Below are 14,492 nucleotides of genomic sequence, written 5' to 3' on the forward strand. Positions count from 1 at the left end.
CCCTCCCCCTTTTCCAACCGTGCTCCCCCCTTTCCAACCACGGCCGTACACACTGCAGTTTCTCTTCAAGGAGGGAAGGGGCTGCTTCTTCCCTGGTCTCGGACTGCCTTTGCCCTCAGGGCTGTTACTGGTCTCCAAAAAGAGCTCCCTGACTGGACCCCAAGGAGGGCAGTTGTGAAGGGTGGCAGGTGGCCGCCTTCAGAGCACAAAGGAGTACTGGGGACAAGGGGCGGGGGTACGGCTCAGGGGTTGGGCGGCGGCATCCTCTTCCCCAGCTCCTTCACCTGGTCGTGGCTGGACTCCAGCATCACACCTGGAGAACGTCACCACCATCAGCCACTCGGGTCGCTGATATTTGCAAAGGAGGCTTTCTTGGTGTCACAGGCTCTAGGACTGTGGCTCTGGCCCAGGTGGCAGACCCCTACGTTCAGAAACTCCCTTCTGCACTCTGGGTGGAGCCATTCCCCGGGCTCCACTCTCTCCACCTCTCCCTGGAAGCCCAGAGGTGCCCACAGGCAGCTCCCAGCCACACATGCTCACGGAACCCCTGGGGTCCTGGCCGAGGCTGGGCAGATCTCTGCCACCCAGGATGTGGGGCTTAAGCCGTGGAACAACCACGTCACCAGCAGTCACCATGGCAGCCACCTCATGCCGAGGACCACACTGCAGGGACCGGCCTGCACTGCACAAGCGTCGCACAGGAATACGCACCAAGAGGTCAGCAGACAAACATTTATTAAGCACCTACTATGCACCGGACCCTATGCAGGGCGCTAGGAAAATGGAGTCAATGCAATCCAGCCCTCGCCCGAAGGAGCTCACAGTCTAGCGGGCCAAACCTTCAATCATAGTTAACAGCCACGAAGGTGCACTTAGCTTCACAATTGCACGAGGAGCTTTTATGTAAGTTCTCCCAACTGTCAACACCCAGCAACACAGCCACATTGTTTTAAAAGCACATTGGCATAAATGTAAACACAGTCACACGATTGAAAGGACGGACAGCGACCACCTGTGACAATTCACAGTCTGTGTTTCAGAGCCAAATTTTCAGCATTACTTATTTCTTCCTCTTAGGAAGGATACAAGTTTTGCCAATTTGCCGAAATGGTGGTAGAGATACAGGGTAGTTCTATGGCCCGCTGACATCACGCACTGGTGCAGCCGCCCTCGACACGAGGGGTCCTGAATCCTTGCCCTCTTCCCCCCACCACACCACAAATCTTCTGGTCTCCCCTGGAAGAGGGCCCCAGATGTCCCTGGGCTCTTTCTCCCGAGCTTGTCAGATGGGGAGAAAGGACCACTTCCCATGAGTCAACCACGCTGAGATCACTCACACCTGGTTGAGCCCACGGGTGACACCAGCTCAGACGGGCACACAGCACAGCGCGCTCAAGCCCACACCCTTCCTTATTTAGGGACCAGCTCTCTGGTCAGTCTCAAAACCTGATGGGGTTGGTGTCACACAGGAACAACTGCCCTGTGAGCCCTGCCTCCGCCCCGCCCCTCCCCGGCTGCACGGGATCCATCAGCAGTCCAGGTGCAGAGGGTGGATGGCCCTATTTATCCCACTCACCCCCGGATTCCGAACGGGACAGTGAAGTTTGGGATCTGAGAGCCCTCTGTGCCTCTCTTCAGAGCCCCCTTCACCAAAGAGGAAAAACACAACCCTACACAGATTCGGTTGGTGACGGTTAATTTAGGAGGATAAGGGGTTAGGAAACTGCTGAAGAGATCCAAGTGGACCCACCTCCGGGTCTGGGGAACAGGAAAACCAGCCAAAGGCTTGGTGTAATTAAGCCGAGGAGAGGGCGGGCAGACCATGAGGCTGAGCGTTCAGCGCTGAAAGGTTGGGGGCGTTCAGGACCCCACTGCCTGCCTTCCTTTCCTGGGGCAGGGGGAGGGGAGGCTTCTCTTCCCCTGCACACTGGGCACAGCCGGGGCACTTTGTAAAGGTCATGTTAAGTCTCAGCTCCTCCCCTGGGCCCCCCAGTGCGGCCTGTCTTGGACAGACAGAGGCTTACCAAGTGAGTCAGAAGGTACCTGTTAAAGGTGTTTCCGACCCCATTTGGAGGGCACGGGTAAGGGGAGGGGGCGAGATGCCCTGCTCACTGACTTGGCCTCGGTCTGCTGGCCCAACAAAGCCTGCCCTGACCCTGTTCCAGCCTCTGGGGCAGCAGCTTTCTGGCTCACACCCAGGACCACCTCTTAGCCCTCCCCAAGGTCGCTCCAGGAGGCCGGATATCCTGCTAGCAAACCCCTTCCCCCAATGACGGCCCAGACGGAACTCTCTTAATAAAAAAAAATAATTTATTGTCAACAAAGGAGATATATACAACAGGAAAAGGGGTGAAGAGGAGAGTGTGAGTGACGGAGCCCCCAGGTAGGCTACTTCAGCCACCTGCAGGGATGGAGCAGGAAGAAGAGGTAATGGAGGCCTCCTGGTTTAGGAGCCGAAACGGGTGGGGGAGGAGAGGCGTCCCCCGAGGTAGTGGGACTCAGTTCAACACCGTCACGACCACCTCTTGCGTAAGGCACTGTGCCAAGGGAGAATGGTGGGGGGCTGAGAAGGTGGGAGGAGGTCAGGGGGACAGAGAGGTCTGGGTCAGCAAAAGGATCGGGTGGGTGTTCTCCAAAGGCCCAATGCCCTACCGCACGACAGCCCTCGGCACCCCGTCCCCCTCAGGGCCTGGCCTCACGCCTCACTCGGGGAGACATTTTCCAGCGTCCCCGAGTCATAGCGGATGCTGCCCACCTTCCTCTTCTCCATCCTGCCTTGGCACCTGGTTTTACTCTCCATCAGGTGGCCGAGCTGGGCAGCTCTGAGTGATAAGCCGAAGGGTGACAATGCCTCCTCTCCCCGCCCTGAAGAGCAAGAACCTACAGGCCACTCCCTGCCTCTGGCTGCCCCCCGACAGTGGTGCTGGATTCCGACAGAACCGCGGGCCATTCTGGGCTGTCACCTGCTCCCACACCCTTGGTGCCCTGGGGATGCTTGGACCAGTCTTGCAGGAGGCTGACTGCCGGGGGCTCCTCCAGCCGCACGCGGATAACCTGGAGATCCAGCGTCCCGCGAAGCCCCGGAGGGGGAGCTGGGCAAGGATGGGAGCAGAGAGAGAGTCAGGGACCTCCAGACAACGCACCTTGAGGATGTCCCCTGAGGGTCTCTGTAAACCACACCCCCATTTCCTGGCCTTCAGTTCCATAGCCCAGGACCTGTGGTCTGAGGAGAAGCCTGGGGACAGTGGGAGGCTGTGCTCCTGGATCATCCAAGGACCAGCACCAACCGCAAGGGCATCGCGCCTCCGCAGGCATCAGCGCAGGCCCTCTGCAGCCTTCCTCCCTCAAGTATTGTGGCACACGGACGCTTAGTGCTGTACTCCGCTCCCCTCAACTACCTTCAGCTGACTCCGTTTCATCTAGGACGTACTGGGCACCCTAGCCTGATGGGTTCTGCCTTGTGTGGACAGAGGTGGTGGGGTGGGGAACACCCCAAAGCAGAAAAAGACATGACTGTGCCCACAAAGGAGCAACCAGGTGAATATGCAGGGCGGAGGAGAGAGCACTGGACAGAGAGTCCTGGGTTAACATTCAGCTCTGCTCTGGAACCTCAACCAGGCTCTTCATCTCCCGAGTCAATACCTACCACGCAGGGGTCAGATGTCCAACTTAGCAGCGTGGAGGAGCTACTCACAATGGACAAAACCAGGCCTTAGGACAGGGAACATGAACTGCTGACAGCCACTGTTCAGGTACCAAAATGTCCGGTTTGGCACGGGCACACGCAAAAGTTACATCAAAAAACAAAGCCAGAAAACGGTGACTGTAACTGTTGCGGCGTCTGTATTATTTGTGGTTTTCTTCTGCACTGTTTCTAGAGACCCAGTGATTTAAAATCTGGCAGAGAAAGCAGGTACAATTCTGCTGTACTGTTTGCCGGGATTTACAATGACTCAATGGCTGCCACTGGGTCGTGCGACTGAACAAGTTCTGCTTTGTAGTCACGTGAGCTCGTTTGTCTCCCTGACAAACTCTAAGCTCCTCGAGGGCAAGTGGAGCCTACTCACTGGCTCCTTAATTCAACAATAACTTACTGGGCAACTATACTGTGCCCAACACCAGTCCAGTTGCTGGGGGTTCCCCAGAACATGGAGCAGGCCAAGTGGCCTTCCTGGAATTTACATTCCAGTGGTGAGAGCCAATAAACAGGATGAACAAAGCAAGAATGCAATGTGACATATACAGACAGAAGCAAAGTAAAGTACACCAGGGAAGGGGACGGGGTAGCAGGGAGGGCCTCACAGAGCTGGTGCGCGAGCAAAACATACAGGAAGCGAGGAGTCAGCGGCGTGTCTAGCTGGGGAACAGCATTCCTGACGGGAGGAAGAGCAAATGCAGATGCCCTGGTGGGCAGAAGAGGTGAAGATCCTGGTTTGAGGACCACTGGTCTCCACGAGGACTCTGACTTTTATCTGAAGTGCGACAGCGACGGTGCTGGAGAGCTCTGAGCAGAGCAGTGCCAGGATCCCACTTGTGTTTCAACAGGGGCTCTGGCTGCTGTATGAGACCGACCACAGAGGGCAAAGCTCAGAAGCTAGGAGACAGGTTCAAAGGTTGTTAAGGAAGCTTGGATGAAAGTAGCAGCAGTAGGGGTAGTGACAGGGGGTCAATTCTGAGCATCTTGGAGGTGGGGCTAACAGGATTTGCTGATGGACGGATGTGGGGTCTGAGAGAGACAGAAGATGATGACTCTGAGGGTTTGGTCCAAGCAAACTGAAGAACGGGGCTGCCAGCTTCCTGGGTAAGGGAAGACTGGGGGCGAATAGAGTGGCTGGAGGTGAGGGGAGGAGACTGGGGGTTCTGTTCAGAAACGCCGTCAGAAACTCTGAGTTTGGGGGATCTTTTAGGCAACCAATCAGACACGTCATACGGGTAAGAGAGAGGCTGGAACCGAAGGGAGAGGTCTGGGGTGGAGGAGAAAGGCGGGACTGTGAGCCCAGGAACTGTCCTTCGAGCTGTGAGCCTGGACGGGATCACCCAGGGCGCTGAGTGCAGACCCTGACCCACGGTTGGGTCATTCATTCATCCACCAAATACAGAAGCAGTACCTATTCTGTGCTGGGCACTGCGGATATCACAGTAAATGAAACAGGCAAACATCCTGACCCAAAGGAACATATGTTCCAGAAATGGGAAGAAAAACAACCATAGGATCCCACTTGGGGAGCTAGGAAAGAACAAGCAAGAGAGGCAGGTGCAACCCAGGCATGCTGCTGCCCGAGAGGCCAAGGGCAGAAAGGGTCTCCAGGAAGGAGGGAAGGAGGGAAGGAGGGAGGGGTTCCTTGTTTTTGCCAGGTCAGGGAAGATAAGGACTGAGAACTGACCACCAGATCTAACTTTATGGAAGTCAATGGCAATGTTGCCAAAAAGGCCATTTTAGTGTAGGGTGGTGAGCGTGAGTTTGACTCAAGTGGCTTCTAGAGACAGACTGGAGACAGTGTAGAAGAGCGCTCCAGCTCTGCTGCAAAGGCTCGGGGATAAACGGGACGGTGGCTACGATGGGATGAGGGGGCAAGAAGGGAGGAAGAACAGCTTTGCGTAGGCTGATGGGGAAGACCCAGAGAAAAGAACAGCTCCTGGTCTGACAAGAGAACTGATTCCTGGCCCTCATTGCAGGCGGGGAGTCACACGGGTGAAACACACCTGCCCAAGGCTCAGTTTCCTCTTCTGTAAAGTGGACATAATAATCCTTTATAAGGTGGTCCTGTGGATTTCAGGAAAAAATACATTAAAAGAACTCAGTACATTGGAATTAAGTGCCAATTCTTCCTGATAGCAGGGAGGGCAAAGGGGTGGGTGGTGGGGAGGGGTGTTTCAGGAGAGCGAGGCCTGAGGTGCGGTAGAGAGATCTTCTTTCAGAAGCAGTGCGTGAGCAGAGCCCCAGGCCATCAGAGAGCACACCAAGAGGACTTCTCTGTCCCTGGGACAAGCAGCAGCACCCCCACCCCAGAACCGCCCCGACTTCTCTCCTGGCCCAAACTGCTCTGCTTCCCCACTTCCTCCCCTCCCCTTCCTCCACACGTGTGCATGTGTGTGTAAATGTGCACACCTTCTCCAGGGGGTGGCTGGGGCCCACTTCTCTCGTTTCTCACTAAGGCTTGTCTCTGAGCAGAGACTCTGGAAATGTCACCACCAGGATGACGAGTGAAGGCAGCCGCCATCCACTCATCTGTCAAAAAATCTTCCCTGAGGGCTTTCTTGGTGCCAGGCCCTGTTCTAGGTGCTCTCTCTCTCACTCACACACACACACACACACACACAACCAGGCCCTGTTCTAGGTGCTGACACACACACACACACACCCAGGCCCTGTTCTAGGTGCTCTATCTCACACACACACACACACACACACACACACACAACCAGGCCCTGTTCTAGGTGCTGACACACACACACACCCAGGCCCTGTTCTAGGTGCTGACACCTCCCCCCCCACACCCCCCCCCACCCCAGCAGGACAAAGAGGCTTTTTCCCACTATCTGCACACACACACACACACACACACACACACGCACGCACGCACACACACACACACACACACACACACACCCCAGCAGGAGGCTTTTTTCCACTGTGTGCAAGTGGGCCCTCAGGGCTCACCTCCTCTCCTGGCCAGGTCCCCACCTTCAGCCTGGGAGGCCCCTGAAAGTCCAGCAAGTCGTCCCTGACTGCTTGACACACATATCCACCAGGTCAGCTGACCTGACCACAGTGACTCCCCGCCCCCCAACTCTTATATCCTTGATTTAAAGTGGTAGGACCTTTACTCAAATAAGATCCTTGGAGAGTTTCAATAAATAAAACAACTCAAAGTAGAGATATTCTGGTTGAAGCCTCACAGGTTTCTGGGAAATCTGAGCTTTGGGGACTTAAAACCCCAAACCGACCTGAAACCACTGGTCTGGAGCCTGTGCTCGGCACAGAACCATCGTGGGCACCACACTATTCTCTATTTGCTGACTTGTACCCTTAGGCAGACTGTGAGTTTCTTGGGGACAAAGGCTGTGGCACTCCTGTCATTTCCCATAGCTGGGCTGCAGAACACTTGCTGCTGTGTCACTTAGTGCCTCCTGCAGTTTCTGGACTGTCTCCAACCTCCACAGGTCCCAGCCTCTGCCGGGAACACCTCTCAGCCCTCTCCATCCCTCTCACTCATTCAATCAGCTTGCTGAACCCCAAATCTCAGGCTTTGCCCACTCAGCCCAAATAAACCTGAGATCTCAAGGATGCCCTTCTCACCTATTGGTCACTCCACACAGGTGGGGTTTGGGCACAGGGTACCCCAGGGGTCAAAATAAAGCCCCCACTTTCAAGAATGAAACCAGAGGACTCATCAGCCAGTGGAAGAGATCAGCCATTTAGAGCAGGGGTCCACTGACAATACGAGGGGGCCCGGGAAACACTCAAGTCCAGGCCGAGCACAGTCCTGGGGAAGCAGGACTGGAAGGTGACTCAAGCTGAAACCTGAGACAGTTACAACCTCACAGGGGTGAGGCCTGCCTCCAGACTAGAAAAAGTGGTGAAGAATAAATACATGAAAGCACACGTGCAGAGACGTGCACAGAGCTTCGGAAAAGGTCCGAAGGACGCAAGCCAAACTTTTGACAGTGGTCACCACTGAGTGATGTGGGCTGAAGTGACAGGTTTGCCTTTCTTTAGGCAAAAAGTACACCTCCTTTTTGAGAGCCCTGCTCTGGGGAGCCTCCAGCACCCCGTGCGCCATCTTTCTCAGGGCTCCAACTCCAAACGCCCATTTCAGGCAGGCGGGACGAGGCACTCTCTGCGTCACACATTCACTCCCTCAAGAATCACTTTCTGGGGCTTCCCTGGTGGCGCAGTGGTTAAGAGTCTGCCTGCCAATGCAGGGGACGCGGGTTCGAGCCCTGGTCCGGGAAGATCCCACACGCGGTGAAGCAACTAGGCCTGTGTGCCACAATTACTGAGCCTGCGCGCTACAGCCCACGAGCCACAACTACTGAGCCCACGAGCCACAACTACTGAAGCCTGCGCACCTAGAGCCTGTGCTCCGCAACAAGAGAAGCCACCGCAATGAAGACTAGCCCCTGCTTGCCACAACTAGAGAAAGCCCGTGCGCAGCAACGACGATCCAACACAGCCAAAAAAGAAAGAAAAAAAAAGAAAAAACATTTTTTGCGTCTGAGATGCTGCGAGCAGGGCCTGGCCTGGCGAGATGAAGAGAGAGAGGAACCAGGCTCAGCCCTGCCCTGCTGGAACACAGGCCAGTCTCATCTCAATTCTGCTACTGCTAGGTTACGTGACTGTGGTAGCAGTATACCGGTCCCCCAAAGACGTTCAAGTCCTAATCCCCAGGACCTGTGAGTACGGTATCTTACACGGCAAGGAGAATTAAGACCACAGATGGAACTGACATTGTTAATAAGCCAACTTTAAAATAAAACAGAGATCTGGATGGTCTGGGTGGGCTCAGTGTAATCGCAAGGGCCTTTAAAGGGGAAGGAGAAGGCAGAAGAGTCAGACCCAAACGTGGCATCCTGAGAAAGACTGCACTGGCCACGGCCTGCTTTGAAGATGGAAGGAGGGCACAAGCCAAGGAACACAGGTGGCTGCTAGAAGCTGGCAGAGGCAAGACTTCCTCCTTTAGGAGCCAGAAAGGGACCCAGCCCTGCTGACACCCTGACTGTAGCCCAGTGAGACCCGTTCCAGTCCTCTGACCTCCGGGACTAGAAAATAGTATATCTGTGTTGTTGTAAGCCACGAAGTTTGTGGTAGTTTGTTACAGCAGTCTCAGGAAATGAATACAAGGACCGTAGAGGAGGAACCATCTCTCTGAGACTCAGTCGGTCCATCTGGAAAAGATACTTTTATAAGGGCCAGATGAGCTGCATATGAGTTTCTTAAAATCGGAGAACATGATAAAAACACAAGCGCTTACTGCTATTATTAGACGTAAACTGAGCTGAGGTGTCTGCTGAGTGCTCGCCCCGTCTATTCTGCTATCGGTCCCATCTAGGCCCCTGGTCCACCGGGGCCAAGGTGGGCACCTCAGGCTCCAGCTGGAATCAACCTTAACTGCGGTGATGGTGTCGGGCTTTTGGGGAGCACTGGCCTAACCCAACCTACCAACCAGCCAGGACACTCCCAAGGAGCTCACAAAAAACTCAGCTCTCTGGCTGGCTACTGTATTTAAATCCACCTGCCCTCGGCCCCTCTCCCAGGGGACTGGAGCACCAGCCACCTCTAGCCTGGGCTCTGCTGCCAAGCAGCCTCGTGGAGGCCAGACCCCAGGGATGCGGCCTTCCTGACCCCGCACTTGTCAGCCCCTCTCACGAGCTCACCTGGGGAGGGGCTTTCCGGCTGGAGAAGACCTCCTTCTGCTACTCTCCCCTCTTTGGGCGAGTCCTTGCTGTCTGAGGCCCTGAGCTGGGTGTGGGAGAAGAGCTGGAGGACGAAGCCAGCGGGGAAGCTGCCGTCGGTGAAGTGTCGGACCTCGGCGGGAGCCGCAAAAGTCTCGGTGGGTGAGCCGGGTGAGGGGGGATCTGGAAGGGAGGACAGGATGGAACTCTGAGGTCAGACTCCCAAGGGCTGAGCCCATGGCCTCAGCTGAGGTGCAGGTGCCCTCTGCCACGCATCCCTCCACCCCCCCCAGGGGCCTAGCTTTCCTCCTGGAGCCCACACCTTCCTCGCCTTCACCTGGGTCCAGGTCCGGGTCCAGGTCCAGGGTTTTGGTCATGGGTCTGCCTCTTTTCTTTCTGACCGGCTCCTCCCCAGGGGGCTCCTTCCATCTCTGACCACGTGGCTTCTTGCTTACCGGCTCTGGGACAGGGGCCGCTGCAAAAGACAAGACCTTTTTAAGAGGCCTGATTGCCGTAACCACAGGGCTGCTGAGGGTACCTGCCCAGCAGCCTCTCTCCACCCAGATGGCAAGGCCCATGCTTCCCCTCCCCCCAACTCAGCCTCTGAGGCTTTGGGATGACTGACCAGGAAGCTCCAGAGGGCGGAGTCCCCTGGGCCGGCTCCTTCTAGGGAGGGAGGGGTTGTCCTCGGAGTCGAGGAGAACGACAATCTCTGCTGGCATTTCGGGGTCCGGGTCGGAGTCTGGGTCCACTTCGACCTCCTGGCCTGAGTCTGAAGGGGGCAGACGCCAGTGAGCAACAAGAGTCCTGACTTTTCCTTCCCCCTCCTCCCCTCCCCCAGCCCAGCTACCTGAATGGGGCGGGGACGGCTGCTCGGCCCTGAAGTCCTGCAAAAGGGCCACCCCCTCACTCCAGGCCTCCAGGATATTGCTCTTCTCGGAAGGGCTCAGGTCCAGGGTGTGAGGGTGCTGCTCCAGGATGTGGGTGCGTGCCGTGTCCGCCGAGGGGGCCCGGATCTCGGCCCCACACACCATGCACAGTGCCCGCCCGCTGCCTCCCGGGCTGTTCCCCACCAGGAACTCCTGCTCCCAAGACACCTGCTGCCTGGGCTCCTCACAGCCATCGCTGCCTGCCTCTAGCAGGCTGGGCCTTGGTGGTGGGGTCTTCTCCTGCTGGGCCACTACGGAGGGAGAGGAGGGGGCGGGTACTGTCAGTAAAGGTGCCCACAACCAACAATACAGAGAACAGGATTCCCCAAACCTGGTGGCATATGTAGGGAAGGAACTTTCCCACCTAGAGTCTCTTTCTCCCTCTCCCTGGAGCCCACAAGGCACTAGCCACGATAAACACAGCCTACATGCCTCGGCATCCTGCTACCTCAATCTAGTCTCCGACCACAGGTCCAACAGGCATTTCCAACAGACTGCATTCCTGCATGTCTACGGCCTTGGCAGCCCACCAGTCTGGCAAAGTCCTCTACTTCCTTCATGGCCCTGCTCAAAACCTCAGCCCTGTGAAGCCTTCCTGACCTCCCACCCCTGGCAGGTGATTATATCCATATGCGACTACCAGGCCACGGCAGCGAAGCACTTCCTTGAGGACAAGAATGGTAAATTTTGTCATCTTACTGTCCCCGCAGGGCCTGGCACGTAGGAGAGGAGACGCTCAATGAGCCTTCTTGGGTCAGTGAATGGCATCCATGCCTGTTCCTCCACTTGCTGAGGTCCCTTCAAGAGGCCTCCCATCCTGTCGGAAACAGCCTCCCCTCCCAAAGCCTTTACAGCAGTAACCTAGCTCGTCCCTACTGGTCGACTCAGCACCTGTTCCCTGTGCACATGGCCCATAAGCTCCAACAGGATGGGAACCCTTCTCAGCTCAGCAAAGGATGCAGGCTCAGACCCACATTAGCCTGGCAGCTCAGGGTTTCTGATCCCTTGTGGCTGCACCTCCCTCCCACCTGAGAAGATGGAGCGAAAGACAAACATGGGAGACCCTAACCCCTGGGGACTACCTGGAAGAGGTGGCATTTGAACTGGGTCTGAGAACCGGCTTGGTCTCAGGTCTAGCTCCAAGGCTGGGCTGCACCCCGCTCAGATGTGACTGTGGGCAGGAATCCCTTGGTTGCAGGTGGGCTTTCCTTCCCACCACTCCTCGAAAACAGCTCTTGTCAAGGTCACCAATGCTAAACCCAGCGGCCAGCTCTTCAACTTTGTCCTTTGACAGATGGCTTCTTCCATCTTGATTTTTGTCCCTTGGACTCCAGGGCACCACCTTCTATTGGTTCTTCTCTTACTTCACTGGAGCTATTTTTCGGGCACCCGTGCCAGTCCCTTCTCCGGAACAGAGCCGTCTTCTCACCCAAGGCTTGTCTGCCATCCCTTAGAAAGCTGCCATCTGCCCCACCTGAGCTCCCTGCTCCCCTCACTGCTTCATTTCCTACTCGTTCCCTTTGTCTCCTGACTGCACTGTAGGTCCAAGACAGCATGGATTTTTGATCCTTCACAACTGTATCTCCAGCACTCGGCACGGTGCCTGGCATGTAGTGGCATTCAGCAGTGTTTGATGAGGAATGACTCAGTGTCTAAACTGGAATCACTGGAGCATTCCACAACAGTCCTGGGACCCCATCTATATCTACCTCCTTCCTCTGGTGGTCTCATCCCAGGGCCCGCCTGCTGACAACTCCCATGTCTATACCTCTAACCAGACTCTCCCAGGAAATTTAGATTCACATGCCTTACTTACCATCTGACATCTGTGCTTGAATGTGTCATAAACTTCTCACACTTGCCATGTTCAAACCTTAACTCCCCATCTCCCACAGGCCTGAACTCCAGTCTTTCCATCTCGGCAAATGGGAAGTCCATCCTTCCAGTCGCTCAGGCCAAAAACCTTGAATTCGTCTGTTTTTCTTTCCCACCCCAAATCTTTCAAGAAGCTTCTGCTTCAGGACCTTTGTACTTACTATTCTCTCTGCCGAAAATTCTTAACCTCCAATTATCTACAGGGTTCTCTCCCTCGCTTCCTTTGGTCTGTGTTCAAAATTCACCTTATTAGAGAAGGCTTTCCCGACCACTTGATATTCCAAATGAAACACCCTCACTCTTTTCTCCTTACTTTGATTTCCTGTTCTCTGAACCACCTGACATGCTATACATTTATTTATCTTCATTTATCTTTGGTCATTAGTATCTACATCTATGTTTCAGAAGAGCAGAGTTTCGACTTTCTTTATAGCTATTAGCATGCCTAGCCTGAAACAGTGCCTGACATATAAGAGGTGCCCCCACATACTTGCTGAATGAATTCACTTCTCTGGGGAAGGAGGATGCTCTCGCAGGGTTGTTGAGAGGGTTAACTGAGACAGCCTGGCACTGAGCACTCGAGAAATATTAGCAGAAGTACAGAAAGAACCCCTCTTTTGGATTGAAAGCTCTGAGAAAGGTAGTGGCCTTTATTTCCCTCATTTTATAGCACTCTTGATTCCAAAAAGGAGAGGCAGTGCAGGGAGACATCACCATGTCCTGCTGAGGCTAAAGAATGGCCTTGCTCTCAACCTTTTGGGTACTGTCCCCCTGAGGGACGGGGTATCTAGGAATGAAAAGATTTTGCATTTTCATGAATAGTGTGTCTTCCACTAAGGTGGCTCTTTGTTTTCTTAGAGTTTGCAAGATCCTGAGGACTGGAGAAATCGGTGAGGGAGGAGGGGAAAGCGAGTGCTCCCAGACTGCTCCTCAAACCCCTTCCCGAGGCCAATCCCCTTCTAGAGTGGCTGAGGGCGCCCGTAGCAAGCACTCCTTTTCCAAAACTAGGTGTCCTATGCAACCCCTTTCACCCTTGCAGCGCGAGAATCTGACACCTGTGGCTTATGCAAGCGCAAGGCCCGGGGATGGTGAGGGGGGCGTAGGAAAGCATTCTGCACGGAGCGCCCTTAAAATCCACCTTTTGGCGGGCTGCAGCGGCGCCTGCCTCCACCCACCGAATCACTCCTGACACCAAGGTGCGGGGCCCCTAGCTCCGGCGTGGAGGCCCTGCAGCCCCTCGGCCCTCGGCCGAGAACACGGCCAGGCCCCTGGGCCTGCCTCTGTCTCTGCCTCCGCGGCGGGGGGGTAGAGGGAAGGGGGAGGGGGTAGGGGTGGGACCCGCCAGCGTCACCTCGAAGCCGTCGTGCTGGGCCCGGGCGAGGGGGCGCTCGGGCACCGGAAGATCCGGAGCTCGCGGGGCGTGGATCGAAGGCTCCAGACCCTGGGCGGGGGAGGGGGAATTCGGGGAGGCCTGAGATTCCAAACCCCGCTGGGGGTGGAACAAGAGAGCGCCAGTACCTCAGACAGAAGGGGGAAGGGGCGCCCGGGCACCAGGCCAGAGTGGAGTGGGGGCGCTTGGGCCCCTGACTGGAGGCGCGGGAGGGGGTACCCGGACCCCCGACTGGTGTGGGGGGGGGAAGCCCGAGCCCCGGACCGTGACGCGGAAGTGGGATTCCCCTCCCATTCTCACCTCTGAGCATCGGCTCGGGCCGCGGGATTACGGCCACCACCATGGCCTCCTCGTCGTCCTCCCCTTCCTCGCATTTGAGTGTCACCTCGAAGCAGTCGAGCGCGGCGCCCTCGGCCTTCAGGGCCATGGCGCGGCCTGGGGGGGCTCTCGGTGACCGGACGCCGGAGGACTGGCGCGCAGGCCTGCGCGCAAGCCGGCGGCCGCCTCCCGCCCCGTGCAGCCCCCTCCCCGCCGCCCGCCGCCCGCCGCTCGCCGGCCCGGCCTGCGACGGGCGCGTCTCGGCCTCCCCGAGACCTAGAGCGTCGGGACCCCGGGCGGGGAGGGCTCAATCCGGGGCTCTAGCCCCCCGCCGCTCCCTTTTATGGAGGCTCATTGTCGGCGCCCGCCCGGCCTGCCCGCTGCGGGCCCGCCCCCGACTCCGAGCGGCCAATCGCGCGTGGCCCCGCCCCGGGCACGCGGCTCCGTTAGAAACCCCGCGACCCGCAGGGGGCGGGCAGGGCAGCTTGCTTCCGGCTGCACCCCGGCGCGGGGGTGGGGGTCTCGGGCCAGCGGGAGAGGACCCTGCGCTCCCCCGAGTCGGGAGCGTCCTGAGTCGGCCGGCC

The 14,492-nt window shown here is 56.8% G+C and overlaps 1 protein-coding gene across 5 annotated transcripts; it reads right to left on the reverse strand.

The window, feature by feature from the left end:
* Positions 1 to 2,290: 2,290 nt before the first annotated feature.
* On the reverse strand, positions 2,291 to 14,263 carry SPINDOC (spindlin interactor and repressor of chromatin binding). Of its 5 annotated transcripts, XM_033415157.2 has the most exons (8): positions 13,891 to 14,263; positions 13,552 to 13,641; positions 10,247 to 10,576; positions 10,022 to 10,168; positions 9,719 to 9,871; positions 9,379 to 9,579; positions 5,704 to 5,764; positions 2,899 to 3,092 (listed from the first exon to the last, which is right to left on the reverse strand). In XM_033415157.2, the coding sequence occupies exons 1-7, from the start codon at positions 14,015 to 14,017 to the stop codon at positions 5,715 to 5,717; spliced, it is 1,098 nt and encodes a 365-aa protein (XP_033271048.1). In that variant the 5' UTR covers positions 14,018 to 14,263; the 3' UTR covers positions 2,899 to 3,092; positions 5,704 to 5,714. The 5 variants fall into 5 exon arrangements, with proteins under 5 accessions (XP_033271028.1, XP_033271024.1, XP_033271040.1 ...); XM_033415137.2 differs by lacking the exon at positions 5,704 to 5,764 and having other exon boundaries at positions 2,291 to 3,092; positions 9,734 to 9,871; XM_033415133.2 differs by lacking the exon at positions 5,704 to 5,764 and having other exon boundaries at positions 2,291 to 3,092.
* Positions 14,264 to 14,492: the final 229 nt, after the last annotated feature.

This window comes from Orcinus orca, chromosome 8, assembly GCF_937001465.1.
Source record: "Orcinus orca chromosome 8, mOrcOrc1.1, whole genome shotgun sequence".
Lineage (NCBI taxonomy): Eukaryota > Metazoa > Chordata > Mammalia > Artiodactyla > Delphinidae > Orcinus > Orcinus orca.